The sequence below is a fragment of the Canis lupus genome, chromosome 11 (assembly GCF_003254725.2).
Source record: "Canis lupus dingo isolate Sandy chromosome 11, ASM325472v2, whole genome shotgun sequence".
NCBI lineage: Eukaryota > Metazoa > Chordata > Mammalia > Carnivora > Canidae > Canis > Canis lupus.
This window is the reverse complement of record NC_064253.1, coordinates 27,197,970-27,214,605: the sequence shown is the minus strand read 5'-3', so window position 1 is coordinate 27,214,605 and position 16,636 is coordinate 27,197,970. Positions and strand designations below refer to the sequence as shown.

Sequence of the window (16,636 nt, the reverse complement as noted above, 5' to 3'; positions counted from 1 at the left end):
TCATTAAATGATTTACTGCTATATTAAAAATCCAAATGAAAACATACTTTTGAGTTCTAATTTTTTTAAGATTTTAAGTAATCTCTACACCTAATATGGGGCTCAAACTTAAAACCCCAATTTCAAGAGTTGCATGCTCTTCCAACTGACAGCCAGCCACCCGAGTTTTAATTTTCTTTATTTTTTCCTGGAATGATTTTTATTTTATTTCAAAGCCTTTCTTTTTATTCCAATTTATGTTTCTATTTCATCTTACATAATTTTCATAAGGTCTTTACCTCATTTTTATTTACATGCTATTTTTAATTAAAATTATATTTAAGGTATTTTTTATATAAAAAATTGAAGAGTATTCTATAATTCTGGGTACAGCATTTAATAGAAGAAATCTTTGAAATACCTGACAGTGGCAAAGCTCCATCTACATCTCTGGTGATTTTTCACGGCCATTACTGAATAGCTTGAATTTGTAAAATAAAATTTCTATCCCCATTACACATCAATGCCAGTGGATGTACTAGATCAGATAGTTATGACATGGACAGGTTAGTGAGCTGCAGGAGTAAAGAAATGTGTTGATATCTCAAGTCTTTCTGGTCTACATTAGAGAGAGCCAGTACTGATCTTTGCAGCAATCTGTGCCCTCTTTCCTACATGCATATGTATATCTATTCTCTTAGTCACAGCCACAGAATTAAGGACATCCCCTTCCATAAATGCAAAGCTAGGGTTGGACAAAGAGCAAACTCTTTTCCTTTGTGTGTACATACCCAGCATATTAAAGAATTATATTTTTTTTACTTACAAATACGTTCAAGCTTTTTGCATTTTCAAAAATGTTTCATTTCTTGCTTTATTTTACAAAGGAGGTCAATTAAAAAAAAAAAAAAACATGGGATATTTTAGAACAGCTGTCTCAGCATTTGAACTTATCTCCCAGTAGTACAGTTTCTGTCTCTCTTGTACAACTGACTCAATAAAAATTTATTCCAGAACTACAGTCCTTTAGTGCGCTCTGGACACAGCCCAAAGGAAAACCAAAGAATAAATATTTTGACCTATTTAAAGTCCATCTGAACCCAGATGATAAGAATGCATTCCCCCACTGGGTACTTCCATAGTTTTATTCTGAAGGACAGTTAATAGCATGGCTGGTATGTATATCAGTCGTAGCTGCCCAACAGTAATAGGACATCGGATCTGCACCAGAAGTGTCATTATGGAACAGGAGTATTGGCTTACAACTAGTTCCTGGGACACATCTGGGAAGCTAAATGCTGGAATGTACTGACGTACTGCCACAGCACAACTTCAAATGATAGGGATGCCAAACTGATTTTAAAAGTTTAATAAATGTCAACACTTCAGGAGAGAGAGAAGAAACAAACTTATTACTTGACACGTAGGAGTCACTAATCCAGTAACTATAATAATTATCTTATTTAGTCCTTACAACTAATCTATAATGTAGTATTATTATACCAACTTACAGAAATCTTGCTTAAAATGATACTACCTATAACTGACCAACCCAGGATTCAAGCTCAAACTGTCTAAATTAAATGTCTATTCTTCACAAGTAAATCCTACTTAATGTCCCCAACTAAGCTCCTTACGTTCTTCACCTTCCAAAAGCTTAGCAAAAGAGCAAGCCCCACAGGTCTGAGTTATCTCAGGAGAATACTCTGTCCCTAAATGTTTGGTAAAGCTCCTATTTCTAAAAAGACTACTTCCTCACCCAGGAGGCTCATGGATGTGTTCTGCCCCCACTTCCTTATAAATAAGAAGTGCCTGACATGATGGGGTCTAGGTTGGGTCCTTCCACTGAAGCCCTTTCCCAGCTATATCCCATTCAAGTCCACCTCACTGTGGAAGAAATGAGATGTGGGCGGGGGGGGGGGGGGGGTCCTACACACACTGCTATTTGTCATCTTGCAAGTTTCCTCCAATAAATTTTATTTTATTTTTGTGCTGTGTGTGTGTGAGCACACACTGCTCCTTTGCACAGCAGCTGCACTCTATAACATGTAAGGACCAAACCCATGAACAGCTTGCAAAAGACTTAGGCGCATTATAAATTTATTTCACAAAGAAAAGTACTTCAATTTGATGATATTTTAGGCTAAATGCACACACTTCCTACACATAAAATGAACATTTAAGAAACTAATCTAGAACGATTATAAATAGTACAAATATCTCTTACTACATTAAGTTACATTCATTTTTATCACATTCTATTCATATGAAACATATCAATTACAGATTTATAGTCCATGAATATCCCCAAAGCCTCCATATGTCAAATTAGGTCAAATGCTATTAGGGAAACTCACTCTTGTCAAAAGACTTAGCAGGAAAATATTTGTGAAGAGACACTGCCCTCTGCTGGTTAATGATACACACTGTCCATGAATCTCTAATTTGACAACAAAAGTAATGAAAGACATTAATATTTAAGCACCGTGGTCCACGATACAATTTACAGAGTTTAATAGTGAGTTTTGGTTATACTGGAATGATAAACACACACACTGTACATGTCTTAGCAAGAGCTAATATACAATTTCAGGCTTTTACTACAACAAATACAGAACATTACATTCAATCTGCAAATGGTTTCAAAGCAAATTTCCATATTCATTCTTTGACCAATTTTTTATTTTTTTTATTTATTTGAGAGAGACAGAGAGCGTGCATGTGCACATGCAGGAAAGAGAGGGAGAAGTAGGCTCCCTGTGAGCAGGAAGCCCAACATGGGGCTCAATCTCAGAACTCTAGGATCTTGAGGCAGACATTTAACTGACTGAGCCACACAGGCGCCCCAGCAATTTTTTAAATAATGTATATCAATGCTGTTTAATTTCATTTTAGAATCAATGATGAATATCACCCTACAGATCATTCAATAACTACAGGATAAAGTTTTAAATGCCTTAAAAGTACTATGAGCATGTATAGGCACATATTTATCACCCTCCCCTACAGTGAAATTTTGGTTACAAGTTTTGGTTATCTACTATCTTGAAGTAGATAAATTTCAGGACATCTGTACCACATACCTGTAAGATATATTTAGACCCCTTTATATAAACACTATTGAAAACTATAAAGATAATTTTATTATATTTAAATAGCACAGAATAATACATAAAAACAGTCTTGTAAAAAGACAATTCCAACATGAGTACATAAAAGATGAGGGTCCCTGCATTATACACCTTAAATTCATTCCACTGTCTACAGGCCATCATAGTTAACCATTTGTATCTTTCCATTTGTTTTTGTATGTTTTTAAAATAGTTTTTTAAAAAGATCACTTCACACTACACAGAATACTTATCACCTTGATTTTACTTTACAATATATTTTGAATATCTTTGTCACATCAGTACATATAGATTTAACCATTGTTTATAACAGCTATATAGTAGGGATATTCCAAAAATCGAGCTGATCCTCTACTGTTAGTAACAATACTTTCACACTAGGGAAATAAGGGGAGTGCTATTAATATCTTTGTTTAATTGGCTACAAGAACGGTTTCTAGAATTCTTGACCTTTATCATAAACCTCATATTGTCTCCCTGAAATAAAATACACATATCACACATACCAACAACTACTATGCAGTACTGTTTTTATAAAAGTATGCCAAACTAACATCTAGAAGCAACTTGATTTTAAAATTCACATGAGTCTACAACTATACATGATAACTATATAAAAATAGGTAATTCTTCAGTGACTCATAGAGAAATCATTAAAAATCAAAAGCTAAACATACCTATGCAGAGGAAAAATGAACACCATGTATTTGCGAAAAACAGTATGTGAGTATTCATGTTTTTGACTATTTAAAAACATTCACCCTCCATTAAAGAACCATTGAAACCTCACAGAAATAGTGAGCATGTCACCCTAAGAACAACACACTTAAACCATACAGCATCCCATCGATCTTTCTTCTTTATATGACTCTTTATACCACAATTAAAATCCCCAACTGAAAATACAAATAACTCTATAAATAGCACATTTTCAAGTTCAACCTTCCTCATTTGTGCTCAGTAATCCATACAACTCTATGATTAGTTCTTCTGTGGGCTTAAACCATAAGATACAAATGGCATAAAATAGGCTAGATATTTCCTCCCTTCACTTTGCTGCAAATTTACTCTGAAGGTTTATTAATGAACAGCACAATCACAAACACCCTAGCTGTCATCAGGTTCCTTCCTGTTAAATTTACTGAAGCACATACTCTACTGTCTGCACATCTCCACACACCTTTGTAAAACCACAGACCTTCAGATTGAAACTGATTTTTATTTATTTATTTATTTATTTATTTATTTTTTTATTTATGATAGTCACACAGAGAGAGAGAGAGAGGCAGAGACACAGGCAGAGGGAGAAGCAGGCTCCACGCACCGGGAGCCTGATGTGGGATTCGATCCCGGGTCTCCAGGATCGCACCCTGGGACAAAGGCAGGCGCTAAACCGCTGCGCCACCCAGGGATCCCCGAAACTGATTTTTAATAAGTTTTCCCTGCTTACAAACTGCCCAGTCCCAAAAGTCTATCATCCTCTGTTAAAAGTATAGTTCAGTGAACGAATGAATATTTAATCTATCACTGGTCTTGACTTTCTGTTGAGTGCCTATTTCCCTCTGTGTCCTGTTTCCTTCTGCATCCTGTTTCCCTCTGCGTCCTGTTTCCCTCTGCGTCCTGTTTCCCTCTGTGTCCTATGTCTATCTCCCCAAGACTGGTTTCCTCAGCCTTTGGTTCTCCAGCTTTTGATTCAAGTCAAAACCATTGTGTTTCATATGGATTTGGTTTCAAACCTATCTGGGAATGGCAGGCAGAGAAACATTTTCTCTGTCTTTGCTTCAGAGACAAACCCATGAAAGCAGAAGATCTAGAACTGCTAATTTACCCACTGAGGACCACTTTGTCCACAGACTCTACTGAATAATTGAGACAACAGGCGGCTGGGAGCTGGACACATGACATTCACTGAAAAAAATTCCTTCCATAGTTGTGCCTGTTTGGCTTTAACCTATGGAGTTTCCATAAATAAGAAGCACTGTTTATTTACTTCAAAACTAAATAATCATAAAGTCTCAAAAAATACATTTGATTCAATCTGCTATGGTGTCCATCAGTTCCAGAAGGTAACTGAAGAAAAGAAAGGGGGGTGTGGAGGAGGGTGAGGCTCTGTTATAATGAAATCAATACAAACTACATTATAGAAGTCTAATAAAACTAAACTCTTCATATGCCCACTGAAACTCTAGGTTTATAAATTTTCCCAACCTCAGACTGTTTCTCTGAAAGTGCAATGAATTACACAGTCCAAATTATCTTTATAAGTAATCACATCAGTTACTCAGTACTTAAGACTTTAGGTTCCCCACTGCACAAGTCAGAAAGTGGATACTTTCAGTAATCTGGATCTGCACTTCCAACTCCTTTTCTTCATTTTTGCATATGCTATCTGACTAGCAAGATCACCAATATGATCAAAAAGTAAAGTGTAACAGGAACTGAACAAGAATCTGTGCTCAGCATCAATATTTTTCATTCCAGCACTGAGTAGCTGCATAAATCACAGACTGATTTAACCTTGCCACAGACACCATTCATCTCAATAGGACTGGCAAACACATCTGTATAGTAACCGGGCAAAAATATACCATGAACTAACTGATCATAAAGAATCTATACCACAGAAATGCCTTCTAAGAAGCATTCCATTAACATTTACACTATAGTATAAACCTATGCACAAACCTAAGAACAGTAGCTTATCTAGTAAGATATCTTGATCATGCCTATTCAAACTAAACATTTTAGGGCTTAGGATTCAGCATTAATTATGAAGGTCTTGGGTATAAGCAGCACCAAAACTCAGGAAAACCTCTCCAACATTCTTTCTAATCAAATGTGAAATACTAAAGCATGAAATACATTTTCTAAAAATTATAACCATGTATCTAAATGGATGCCATTTTAGAGACATAATCTAGACATTTCAGAACTTTCAATATTCAGCATCAAGTAACTTACCACAGCCACATAGGGGGAAAATATGTAACAGAGAAAAGTTTCACACGGAGTAAGGAGGGTTTGGAATAGTGCTTTCTTAGAAATCTTTCATCTATCCCTTCAATCCCTGCCAAGACAGCCTCCAATAATAAACAAATTAATGCTGCATTTGTTGTTCTTCAACTCAACTCTAGCATACCCCCCAAAATAGAAAAGTTTGCATTAGACTTTTTAAATATAGATGGTATATGCTCTTTGGTTGTTTGATTTTAAGAATGACATAAAATTAAGGGGTATTTTAAGCACCATCTGCTCTCTTGCAACAATGGGCAATAATTTCCTGATTGTTATACTTTATGTGCATGTTTTAAATCAGAGTCTCCTTTATGATCATTGCAGTTGGTATTTTCTTATTTTATGTAGCTCTTTTTGCCTACATGTATATTTAGAAACCAGGCTGGGTTTATCCCCACTTAGCATCATTCCTATTTCAACTTCCCATTATCACAGAACTGTTGACAAAAGCTATTTAGTTACTTTTTCCTGTCATGTATTCCAAATTCACTGGGAGAATCCCTTATGAGGCCAAAGAAATACAATTCTAAAGAAACATTAAAATTTATATGACCAATCTAATCCTTCAAATCTGAGAACTCAGTTAAGAATGCTGTTATTCGATAAAACAATGATGGCATTAACTATCTTCCAGTATGAACTGTGGTGAAATACATTGAGATGGCCAGTGCAGGCAGGGCTCATCAACAAAGACAGGACTGGAAACGTGCAAGTGCACCAGGTCCACATAGCCATCTGCTCTGCATGGAGGGAATGAAATTGAGCAAAGAACAAAGACTTTCATTTTTGAAGTCCTGATTTGTTAACAAGATCTGTGCAATGAACTCTCATGCACTACTGTAGTTCTATGATGCCCCTCAGAAAAAAAATCCACCACAAACCACCTGTCATACTCTACGGGGACAAGCCAGAAGATTTTCCTAACAAATGTCTATACTCTAAAAATGTTTTACTGGTATAAATGAAAGATACATTAAAAGGAAAATGTTAAAAGAAAAGACATTAGAAACCAATGTTTACAATATTAATCAACTTTGTGTAGATTTTTTAAAAGATATAGACTTATATTGATATTCTTGAAGGGATATACAAGTTATTCACAAGCTTTACTTTTAGGGAAGGGACTGGAAGGGGTGTCATTAAATATTTTTCTGTACTCTAATTGTTTTTTAATATATGGACACATTGGGGATCCCTGGGTGGCTCAGCAGTTTGGTGCCTGCCTTTGGCCCAGGGCGCAATCCTGGAGTCCTGGGATCGAGTCCCACGTCAGGCTCCCTGCATGCAGCCTGCTTCTCCCTCCTCCTGTGTCTCTGCCTCTCTCTCTCTCTCTCTCTATGTCTATCATAAATAAATGAATAAATAAATGTTTTTAAAAAATATATGGACACATTAATTTTTTCTTTTATCTTTATACATTTTAACAATGAGTATTTGGGTAATAATATTAAGGGCCATAGTTATTTCCTTTCAAATGATTTTCTGTAAAATTAAAAGGATTCTAATATATGGACACACCATAATTTACTCAATGAGTCCCAGTTATTACTGGACATTTTAGTTATAATTCAATTTTTGCTGATACGATTGTACAACAACAATCATTTTTGTCAGTGAAATTTTTCCTGCATTTCTGATTATTTCCTAGGAGTGTCAGAATAGGTCAAGGGCATGAGATGTCAAGGGCTATTGATACATACTACCTACATGCTTTTTAGGATGCTTATACCAATTACACTGCCACTTAACAGAAGTGCAGAGTGCCCACTCTAGCAACTACATTCTCATGAGCAATGGGAATTTTCCTTTTATCTTTACTAATATAAAAAAAAAGAAATCCTTCACTATTACTTTGAATAATACTGAGGTTTAAACAATTTTTTAATTTTATTTACCTGCAAAGAAACAGGTTTTCATGCTATTTTAATAATCATCAGAACAATTCGATTTATAAAAATTAATACTTACATTAATACTGACCCAGAATATACATTCCCAAAAACTGGAAATACTCTACCATGAATCACTGGAATTATTACTAGGCCTTATAAAAACATCTGTTAGGAAAATTTAGAAAGTTGCTGGAAACTACCTACTTTTGTATTGTAACTCAAATAAAAACCTGGAGTATATGAAAGCCATGTGTGGACTAGAGTCAATCTTAACAGAAATCTCTAATATCCATGATGGTTTTCTTTCCAGGGATTTACAACACATGATTTTTCAGATTCAACATAGGGCTCCAGAGCTATAGTATGCTTTTGAAGACATAAGCAACAGCCCCTCCAAATATCTCCCCTTAGCAGTCTGTCCCACAGAAGCCCAAGTGCTGCTGCTGGGTGATGTCACTCCTTTTCATATTGCCCTCGTGTTGGCAGAAAGTAAGAGTTGAATGAATGTGAGAAATCTGTAGAAATATATAAAGCAATCCATCTGCCCAGACTGCTGTTACCATTCATCCTGCAAATACTATCCCCACAGCCACAGTTTCTCAGCACCTCAGGCCTGAACTCTGCCAACCTTCTCCAAATTAGTATCAGGGAGTTCCCTGCCTTAGAAATGACCCATGATGGATTGCTTTTTTTAAATGCTGAAAGAGGCATGTTGCTAAATGACTGCACCAGCTATGGCTGCCATCCTCACCACAGGTTGATGAGACAAGGGTGAAAGCCCTCCCTACAGATAGGAAAACAGAGGCTCACAGAGGCAGGTTACACAGTAGCCCAACACAGAACCAGAATTCTAACACATGTCTGTGTCACTGAGTTGGATTTTGTTTACCTGCACTTGAATTTGCCATCAAGAATGGATAAAGAAGATGTGGTTTATGTATACAATGGAATATTACTCAGCCATTAGAAATGACAAATAGCCACCATTTGCTTCAACGTGGATGGAACTGGAGGGTATTATGCTGAGTGAAATGAGTCAATCAGAGAAGGACAAACATTATATGGTTTCATTCATTTGGGGAATATAAATAATAGTGAAAGGGAATAGAAGGGAAGGGAGAAGAAATGGGTAGGAAATATCAGAAAGGGAGACAGAACATGAAGATTCCTAACTCTGGGAAACGAACTAGGAGTGGTGGAAGGGGAGGAGGGTGGGGGGTGGGGGTGAATGGGTGACGGGCACTGAGGGGGGCACTTGAGGGGATGAGCACTGGGTGTTATTCTGTATGTTGGCAAATTGAACACCCATAAAAAATAAATTTATTATTTAAAAAAAGAATTTGCCATCAAAACTCTTATTAGAGAAGGAATTATAACAGAGATGGAGCAATGAACACTTGTATCTCTGACGAAGTTATGATAAATAACAGACAAAGCTGGCTTTCTCTAGACTTAGATTTTAACCAGAACTGTTTCAGCTCTCTGATCTTTAAGATCAGCAGTCCCCTTATGACTGCAGGCTGCACGTGTCAATGCTGTCTCATGGCCATCTAGAGAGATGAGCCTCTAAACACTCTCAGAGGCAAGCTAGCGTTTTCCTCCATCCCCATCAACCCAACCAACACCCTCCTTCCTTTAAGGCCAGCAATTGGCCAACTGAACTGACCCATCCTCACTGGAAAAAGAAACAGATTTCCCTTAGACCAGTCAGACCTGGAATTCTGGAAGAAAGATGCACATATATCTACTCAGTTCTCATCACAACTTTTCAAGGCTCTTTATAAATTCAATTGCATTTACTTCTCATAACAACTATAAAGAGGCTATAATCTCCATTTTACATATGAGAAAAGGGAAATTTGAACAGGTGAGTTAAGTACTCACTCCAATCACAAAGCTAGTAAAAGGAAAAGTCAGAATTTCAATCAGTCCGACTAAACCTTGAACTTGCATCCCCTCACCACTACACAGCTATGCTTCCCTTCTACAGGAGGAAAATGAAGTTCCGCATAATTACATACACAGCCTGAGATTCAAGACAAAGTATATTACTCTCCAGAGGGTCTACCAGGTCCACACCCTGCATCATTCCCTTTAGTGTGATTCAGACAGCACTCTTACCCAATCACAGAACCTAAATAACTGTTTGAGTTCTATTTCTAATTAAGTATATTGAAAGGAGATGCAAGTTATAATTAATTTTATAAAACTAACTTTGATATTACATGTAGAACTTAACACATGCTGAATTCTTCTTCCTTAAAATGTTTTTCTAGCCTTTTCCTAAGAGCTTATAAAATAATAGCAATAATAATAAATATATGTACATTGCAATCTTCATCCCCTACCCCTCAAAATACTAGTATGTCTGATTATCCAACAGATGATTCTCCAATATTAAGATTTCATTTCTTCATATTTTTTAAGTAGGCTCCATGCCTACTGTGGAGCCCTCATTTCTTCATATTTTTAAATGACCATATAACTCTAAGTTGAAATTTCCCTTAACCATTTATTCATTGCTCATACTCAAGTAGAATAAAAATAAAAATATTAAACAGAAACCAAAAGAGACACATAAAACCATCATGAATACTACACCCAAGAAGCAACAAGGCATACAAGTATTGATATTGTCCTCACTTAAAGGCAGCATATGAAAAAATGCAAATTGATCAATACAAATAGAAGTCAAAAAATAATGCCTGGAAGAATCAGCTGTAAGCACTCAATTTGGTAGATAGTGCCACAAAGAATTCATTAGTGATTTAAGCTGTCATGTTGGAAATCATCCCTCCATAGAATCCAGAGTGTTCAGAAGACACTCTTGTTTTGCCTTCCTTGTTTTAAAAAGAAGCAAAAAACTATTACCGGCCACAACTTACAGGGGATAAAATTATAGTAAATTAAAAATAACAGGCATAATTAAACAAAGAAGAGAACCTGCCTTCGGCGCTAAACCACTGATCCTAGAGTCCCGGGATCAAGTCCCGCATCAGGCTCCCTGCCTGGAGCCTGCTTCTCCCCCTGCCTGTGTCTCTGCCTCTCTCTGTGTGTGTCTCTCATGAATAAACAAATAAAATCTTAAAAAAAAAAAAAAAAAAGGAGAGAACTAAGTACTGAGCTTCTATATTACATGATCCTATTTCAGGGTCTGCCTAACTGGGGCCACCTTTCCTCTATGAATTGGTTAACACTGATTCTTCTCATTACAAAGGTGCAGCACTATTAGAACAGTAATAAAGAGTAATCATGGGTTCCATCACCCATTCTTTATTTCCTTTGATATTTGAATATCAAAACCTTGTTCAGCTATATACCTTCATTACTTTCAGCTTTCTGCCTGAGTATGGTCCCTACTGCTGACAGAAAGTGCTCCCAGGGTTAGAGCCTTTGTGGGGAATTTCCAGGGTACAGTTATGACAAGCAGTTCTAAAGAGGTGTGTTCTATTACCTTGCTCAGAGCAGAGGAAAGATAGATTATGTATTTACAGATGAGAGTCTAATTATAGCCACTGACCCTCAGTGAAATCCCATTAAAACTTTCTTTTGATTCAAAGAGGTCCTATCAAATGATCAAGTAAGCAAGACTCCAATATCAAAGCTTCAAATGAAACATCTACACGTTACTCTTATTGTATCTGCAGAGAAGAGTATCTCAAAGGAAAGGGAACAATGACTTTGGCTGGTATGCCTTATTTAAGAAGTCCTAATTCATGGGGGCACCTGAATGGCTCAGTTGGTTAAGCATCCGACTTTGGCTGAGGTTACAAATTTAGGGTCCTGGGATTGAGCCATGTGTCCTTACCCAGGAGCCATGTGTCCTCGCTCAGCAGAGTCTGCTTATTCTTCTCCCTTTCTCTCTGTACCTCCCCCAACTCCTACTCACAGGCACACTTTCTCTCGAAAAAGAAAAGAAAGAAAAGAAAAGAAAAAAAAGAAAAGAAAAGAAAGGAAAAGAAAAGAAAAGAGAAAAGAGAGAAAAGAAAAGAAAAGAAAGAAAAAGGAAAAAAGAAAAGAAAAGAAAGAAAAGAAAAGAAAAGAAAAGAAAAGAAAAGAAAAGAAAAGAAAAGAAAAGAAAAGAAAATTCCTAATTCATATTTAGCTCTTCCATCAGGAAAGAAAAATCAGTATGTAGCTGGGCCAAGGGCTCAGACCCCAGTGGAAGAATTCTTCCCAAGTACTCCTTTAACTAGCTTTTTCTTTAAGTTACCACATTTTATCAAGAGACTACAAAGATCCTTTGGAGATAGCCATTATGTAAGAGCAAACAGCAACCAGATCATAAAGTTATCAAGTGAATCAAACCACCAGCAAGAGGGTCAGTCACTGGCAAACAGCAGTGCCTATATTCAAATCCAACCCCACAAGCTACAAATGGTGTTCCTTTTACCCCTCCTCATTTATTCATTGGTCATACTATAGTACTGATATTGGCTGCCTCCCACTTCATGTGTGATCATATGTCTAACCACAGCTTTTAAATAAAGTTAGGAACAGAACCACTACTTTAAGATGATAGTCTCAACAAGGTAGAGTGATTATCAGTGGCAGAGGGAGGACTGACTAAATTCAAATGGTCCATGGTTTTTTTTTTTCTTGCATTATGCCCAAGCTTTGCAAACCATTTCCTTTTCTGTCATGATATCTTAGGCTTTACCATTTGAATTGATGTGATAAGTGAAGGAGTGAAAATGGATTTCAGATACAAACTGGAAAGCAATAAGTTTTCAAGAGGAAAATTTTTCAATGTAATAAATTTATACATTACATTTGTAATCATTTTGAACTGTGTAACAGAGCAGTCAATGAATGTTAGCTAGAATGTGAAAAAGACAACAATATCTACATAAGAAGAAAACAAAATATAGACAAGATTCCTATGTTTGAATCCTGGTTCTGACGTTCTTAACTAAATGGCTTTGGGCAAGAAGTCACTTAATCACTCAACAAATTATTTCTTGTGCACCTATTAGGTGCTGAGTAGAGAACACAAAATGATACTAACAATATTTTGGGTACTAATAATTTTTTTACTCCCTACCCTTACAGAGCTCTTATTCTACTGCAAGGGAGACAAACAAATTAGGATATTATACACAGTATGCCAGAGTAGTAAGAAGAAAATAAAGTTTAAAAGAGATACAAGGATTATGGAAGGAGGGAGTAGGATAAAATTGTTTCCATATTATTTTAAATAGAGTATTTACCTCTCTGATAATTTATATTCAGCTTTGATAACCCAAATACACTACTGTATAATCATATTATTATTAGAGATAAAGAGTTTATTTTATACTATTTTTACATAATGGGGAAAAAAGTGGGAAAAACTAAGAGGGGATTAAAAAAAGAATTTCCAAAATAGTTATAAATCCAGTACACTAGAAAAAAGCTCGTAAGTTAATCTTAGAAATAGCTATATACAGTAGTCTTTTACCTTTAACACTCATCCTCCTCTGAGATCTTTTCCAACATACTTTCTTCTTTCCTCTAAAAATGCTGAAGGGCACACTCAAACGAAATCCGTGAAACAGCCAATTCTAGATATGCCCAAAATACCTATTAATTCTTATAGAAAAAGGACTATTAATAATATACTTGTAAATTATTACACATCTCCAATTTACAAATGGCTTCTACATTGACGGTTTAGAACCTAAAATATCTTTCAGCAGATAAAAAAAAAATATTATATAATGTTGAAGGACCTCAATCCAAACAACAAAGGTCTATGTAATTCACTAAAGACCTGAGATTTTCAACCCAAAGCATCTACCAGACTCTGCTAGGGGGATTTTTAAAATTCAAATACTTAAATCTACTCACCAGAGATATCATTATCCTACTGGTCTGGGTGGGGCCAAAGCCCCACAGGGTTAAGAACAGCTCCTATAGACTCTTAGCTCCAAGAGACAGAGATCACATTTGTATTATTTACTTCTTTAACCATAGCACAGGGCCCACCCAGCACAAACAGGACTTAACCATGCCAGGAACTTGTCATTTACTTAATTTCCCAGCCTTCCTTACAGTTATGGCTGGCCACGGAATATAAAAGGAAGTTTTCAGGTGGACTTCAAGGAAATATTTTCCTCCCAAAGAGAGGAAGGTGGGTGAGCCACCTTCTCATACTGTCTTCTTCCTTCCTGTCCTTGGAGAGAACATGCCTGGAGTAAGCACTAGTGAACACCCTCCCACAAAAATCAGTAAGACAGGGAAGCCTGAGTGGCTCATCGGTTGAGCGTCTGCCTTCAGCTCAGGGCGTGATCCTGGAGACCCAGGATTGAGTGCCACATCAGGCTCCCTGAATGGAGCCTGCTTCTCCCTCTGCCTGTGTCTCTGCCTCTCTCTTTCTGTGTCTCTCATGAATAAATAAATAAAATCTTTAAAAATAAAACAAAGATCACTAAGACAGAAGAACAAGAAGAGCAGGGGACTTCAGGACACTGCTGAGCAGTTACATCAACCCTGGGATCCCTCAAGCAAGGTAACAACACTCTACTAGATGAACCACTATTTGTTTTGTCAGTGGTAGTTGTGGATGTGGGTGGAGGGATGCAGGAAACCCTGCATGGGAAAGAATGAAAGCTGTTGGGAACCAGGCTATCTAACTGCTATAAACTCTGGCGGTACCCAAAGCCCAGCTGATTCTCCCATCATCCCTTTCCTCCTGCAAGGGGCTGGCTAGCTTACTTCCCTCAAACATCCCCAGGTATGCTTCCCACACCTCTCTTTCTGGGTCACCACTAGCTAGAATACACATCCCCAACTTTCCCTCTCTTTTCCAAATACCTATCTGGGACAGAGTCTTCTGTCGATTTTTTTTTACTATGTATTTACTACTATAAACATTGAATAAATACGAAAAAGGTAAAAGATGGTTAAAAAAAAAAATCCCAAAGTTTCAAAAGTCCTGCAATAGAATCTGGTTCCTTGGTAATCGTAGGAAAAGGTAGATGTGCCCTCAATTTTGTTCTAACTCCCCAGTTAGGGTACAAGTTCCCCCTCACAACTTACAACTCAAGAATCTTGAAAGTGATCCCACAAATCATGTAGCAGACTGGCACCTATTTAATCCAATGTATCCAGGGAGAGGAGTCCAGAAAAGAATAGCACACTACGGGTCAACCTTCTGCCTCTGATCCCAGCCTCATCATCCTCATTTTATGCATCATTCCTCTTCTCCTTCCCCCTCATCTGAGAAAAGAGGTGGTAGAGGGCAGAAGGCATCAGATTATCTCTTAACTGGCACCATCACAGAAATGCCATGAAGTAATATGGATAACGTGCCCTGGACAAGGCCTAGCATATCATGAACTATCTCAGCAATCATTACTACCAAAGTATATGAAAGTAAAATAACTTAAATTAATTTTTTCTTATTAGAGTATGTAAGTTATTCAAAGAAGCCAGTTTACTTTTTCTTAAGGCACTGACTTAAAGCCTCAAAAACAGATATTACCTTGATTTCAGTTTAGCAACTAATTATCAGTGTCATAAACCATATAACTCAAATCCTAAAATCCATCAAATTTAACTTAGCAATAAATAAAATTGGGCTCCCCAGCTCTGAGGACTTGAGCCCCCGATATCTGTCCTGCAGACACAATATATACTGATCAACTGGCTTTCTACTACATGACTTGAAGTCTCAGATTTTCTGAATCCCACAATTTAATACTTTATTAGAATAAAATGGGGATATAATATGAATATTTTCTTTCTTAATACCTCTCCAGGTATATAACTACTAAATCCCCAGTGAGAGTACAAGCTCCAAAGGACATGACTTCATATGCTTCTGTTTCTCTACGTGGTATTTTGTACTCTATGTTGTACCACCAGTACCCAAGAAATAGAAACAAAGTAGAGGTAAAAAGAGAAAATGAGACTATAAAATATCTCATTTAATATATCTCATATAAATATCTCATATAAATATAAAAGTTCATATCACATATGCCACATCAGACACTCAAAACCAGAATGCAGGACTATTAGTCGACATTTCCTTTCTTTCACATGCTCTAAGAATAGAGAAATTCTGTGATCTAAAAGCATATTAAAATATAACATAGGGACTCATCATTAAAATGATTCCTGATTCTTTTTTTAAAAACTGGCCAAGATTAAAGATTTTTTTGAAAGGGTGCTACCTGATTTAAGAATAACAAAGTCTAATTCTAGAAAAGAATTAAAACATAAAATGGAATGAAGCTATATCACAGCTTTTGTATGCGAGACAATTTAATAATTGAAATCCATTCTACATTAAAAGGAAATCAATTTCAAAATTCTAATTTCTAAACTTGTTCAAACATTTAAGGATTCGGATGTCAGAATGCTTTAAAATTATATTCTGAAATAACTCTCCTGAAGTTCATGAGAGAACATTCCCAGCTCTGCAGTACAATATTTCAACTTTCTGGCATATCATATTAATAGATTATAACTTAAAATAAAATTAATGCAAAATAGAGGTATCATTTTAGAGCCACTAGGTACTACCCTTTCTTCCAGGAAGATAACATTATTTATAGTGCCATCAATAAGTCTTTCACACTGCACACATGGTCATAAATACACTACTTCTGATGGTGTAGGCTAGATATGACT

At 36.4% G+C, this 16,636-nt stretch overlaps 1 protein-coding gene across 13 annotated transcripts in view; it reads right to left on the bottom strand.

Moving 5' to 3' along the window:
* KDM4C (lysine demethylase 4C) overlaps nucleotides 1–16,636 on the bottom strand; it is a 408,440-nt gene that overhangs the window by 286,719 nt on the left and 105,085 nt on the right. The window contains exon 9 of one of the 13 annotated variants that reach the window (XR_007413967.1): nucleotides 13,458–13,560. The exons of 11 other annotated variants lie outside the window; for them this stretch is intronic. Coding sequence is in view for 1 of the 2 variants with exons in the window: in XM_025432526.3 (XP_025288311.1) it covers nucleotides 15,185–15,217 (33 nt within the window). In the remaining variant the exon portion in view is untranslated. Of the gene's footprint in view, nucleotides 1–13,457; nucleotides 13,561–14,932; nucleotides 15,218–16,636 lie in introns of those variants that run through there. One more of the 13 variants, XM_025432526.3, reaches the window with a different exon arrangement.